At 41.7% G+C, this 1,971-nt stretch overlaps 1 protein-coding gene across 1 annotated transcript in view; it reads right to left on the bottom strand.

The window, feature by feature from the left end:
- LOC101861989 (putative GPI-anchored protein pfl2) overlaps positions 1–749 on the bottom strand; it is a gene marked incomplete at its 3' end in the record, with an annotated part of 39,169 nt that extends 38,420 nt beyond the window's left edge. The window contains 1 exon segment of the mRNA XM_013088314.2: positions 723–749. Coding sequence (XP_012943768.2) covers positions 723–749 — 27 coding nt within the window.
- Between the last annotated feature and the right edge of the window lie 1,222 nt (positions 750–1,971).

The raw sequence follows: 1,971 nt of genomic DNA, 5'->3' as shown, positions 1-1,971 counted from the left end.
GGTGGTGTTGTTGCTGGTGGTGTTGTTGTTGCTGGAGTTGTTGTTGTTGTTGGTGGTACTGTTGTTGTAGGTGGTGGTGGTACTGTTGTTGTAGTTGTTGTTGTTGCTGGTGCTGTTGTTGTTGGTGGTGGTACTGTTGTTGTAGTTGTTGTTGTTATTGTTGGTGGTGGTGTTGTTGTTGTAGCTGGTGTTGTTGTTGTTGTTGTTGTTGGTTGTGATGTTGTTGGTGTTGTTGTTGTTGCTGGTGGTGGTGTTGTTGTTGGTGATGTTGTAGGTGTTGTTGTTGGTGGTGGTGTTGTTGGTGGTGGGGATGTTGTTGTTGGTGATGTTGTTGGTGTTGTTGTTGTTGGTTGTGATGTTGTTGGTGTTGTTGTTGTTGCTGGTGGTGGTGTTGTTGTTGGTGATGTTGTAGGTGTTGTTGTTGGTGGTGGTGTTGTTGGTGGTGGGGATGTTGTTGTTGGTGATGTTGTTGGTGTTGTTGTTGTTGGTTGTGATGTTGTTGGTGTTGTTGTTGTTGCTGGTGGTGGTGTTGTTGTTGGTGATGTTGTTGGTGTTGTTGTTGTTGTTGTTAGTGTTGTTGTTGGTGGTGGTGATGTTGTTGTTGGTGATGTTGTTGTTGGTGATGTTGTTGTTGATGATGTTGTTGTTGGTGGTGTTGTTGTACTTGTTGTTGCTGATTGTTCTGTTGTCGTAGTTGTTGGGTATGTTGTTGTTGGTGGTGCTGTAGTCGTTGGGTCTGCTGTCGTCATTGGATCGGATGTAGTTGCTGCTGCTGATGTCGTCGTTGCTGATGGTGTTGTTGTAGCTGCAGTTGTTGTTGAAGAAGCGGCCGAGATATCAAGCATCAGGACCAGAAGGAAGACAGTGAGGCGTTTCGCCCACAAGTTCTCCATCGTACAATGAACTGCAGCAACCACAATCATTGTCACTAATTGTTGGCAGGTACTGGTAAATTTACCAAACAAGACAAACGCCTCCTTACTCCTTAATGAAGTAAAACTTTGCAGTTAACGTGTTTTATAGTTAATCGGTGACTTGGTTTTGACTGCCCCATAATAATAATAATATCTTTCCATCCTCTTTTTCTGGCAATTTTTGAAGAACGCCTTATCTGCATATTTAGTGATGTGTGTTTTCTAATGCTGCCTACAGCCCGTCACAACGAGTAGTGTCCTTTGTAAGATAAGAGTATCGGTTATTTTTGTTCAGTTTAGTTTGATATTAGGAAGAGCATCCAATTCGTGAGGGTTCATCAATGAATAAAAGTGTCCATCTGTTCTGTTCTCCCTATCGCTGAGAAAGAAAGCCACAGTCATTCATCCAGTACAGCACACTGAACTTTGATCTTTGAACACAGAATAAAAGTCATCACAGTGCATTACAAGACAGAGGAGTCGTGCACGTTTAATTCACTTTAGTTTATAGTCCAGTCCAAAACTGGGATTTAAAAGTTCTGTTTAATTCGACACAGGAGCTTAATAATTAGGTTTAGTTCAACACTGGGTGTAATATTTGAAGTTCTGTTCAACTCAGGATTAGGAGATAACATATCATATCGGTTCTGCTCAGGAGGACATAAGTTTAGTTCAGTTCATTCCAGACTCGTTCAGGCACTGTGAAGGTGACTGGTTCAAACACAGGTCTCAGGTCCGGAATAAAACATGAGAAAAGACATCAGAGTGTCCCTAGCGTTTGCGATTTTTTGTTAACGTTTCTGATAGATTCCTTTACAAGCCTGTTTTCCTATTTTCTCCAGGAGGGAGTCTTTTCTTTGTTTGACGGATCAGTTCCTTAAAAAAGCGATGGTAGAGCTTTCTGTTTGTGGGTGGTCTGTGGAGAAAGGTGAGTGATATATTTTTAAGGATGAGAGTTGAATTGGTAAAGATGATTTTTGAAAGAGAGAAAAGTGGGGATATGATATATAGAGAAAACGTATGAGAGAGAGAGAGAGAGAGAGAGAGAGAGAGAGAG

Source organism: Aplysia californica, unplaced genomic scaffold (assembly GCF_000002075.1).
Source record: "Aplysia californica isolate F4 #8 unplaced genomic scaffold, AplCal3.0 scaffold00722, whole genome shotgun sequence".
Lineage (NCBI taxonomy): Eukaryota > Metazoa > Mollusca > Gastropoda > Aplysiida > Aplysiidae > Aplysia > Aplysia californica.
This window is presented reverse-complemented; position numbering and strand designations above follow the sequence as displayed.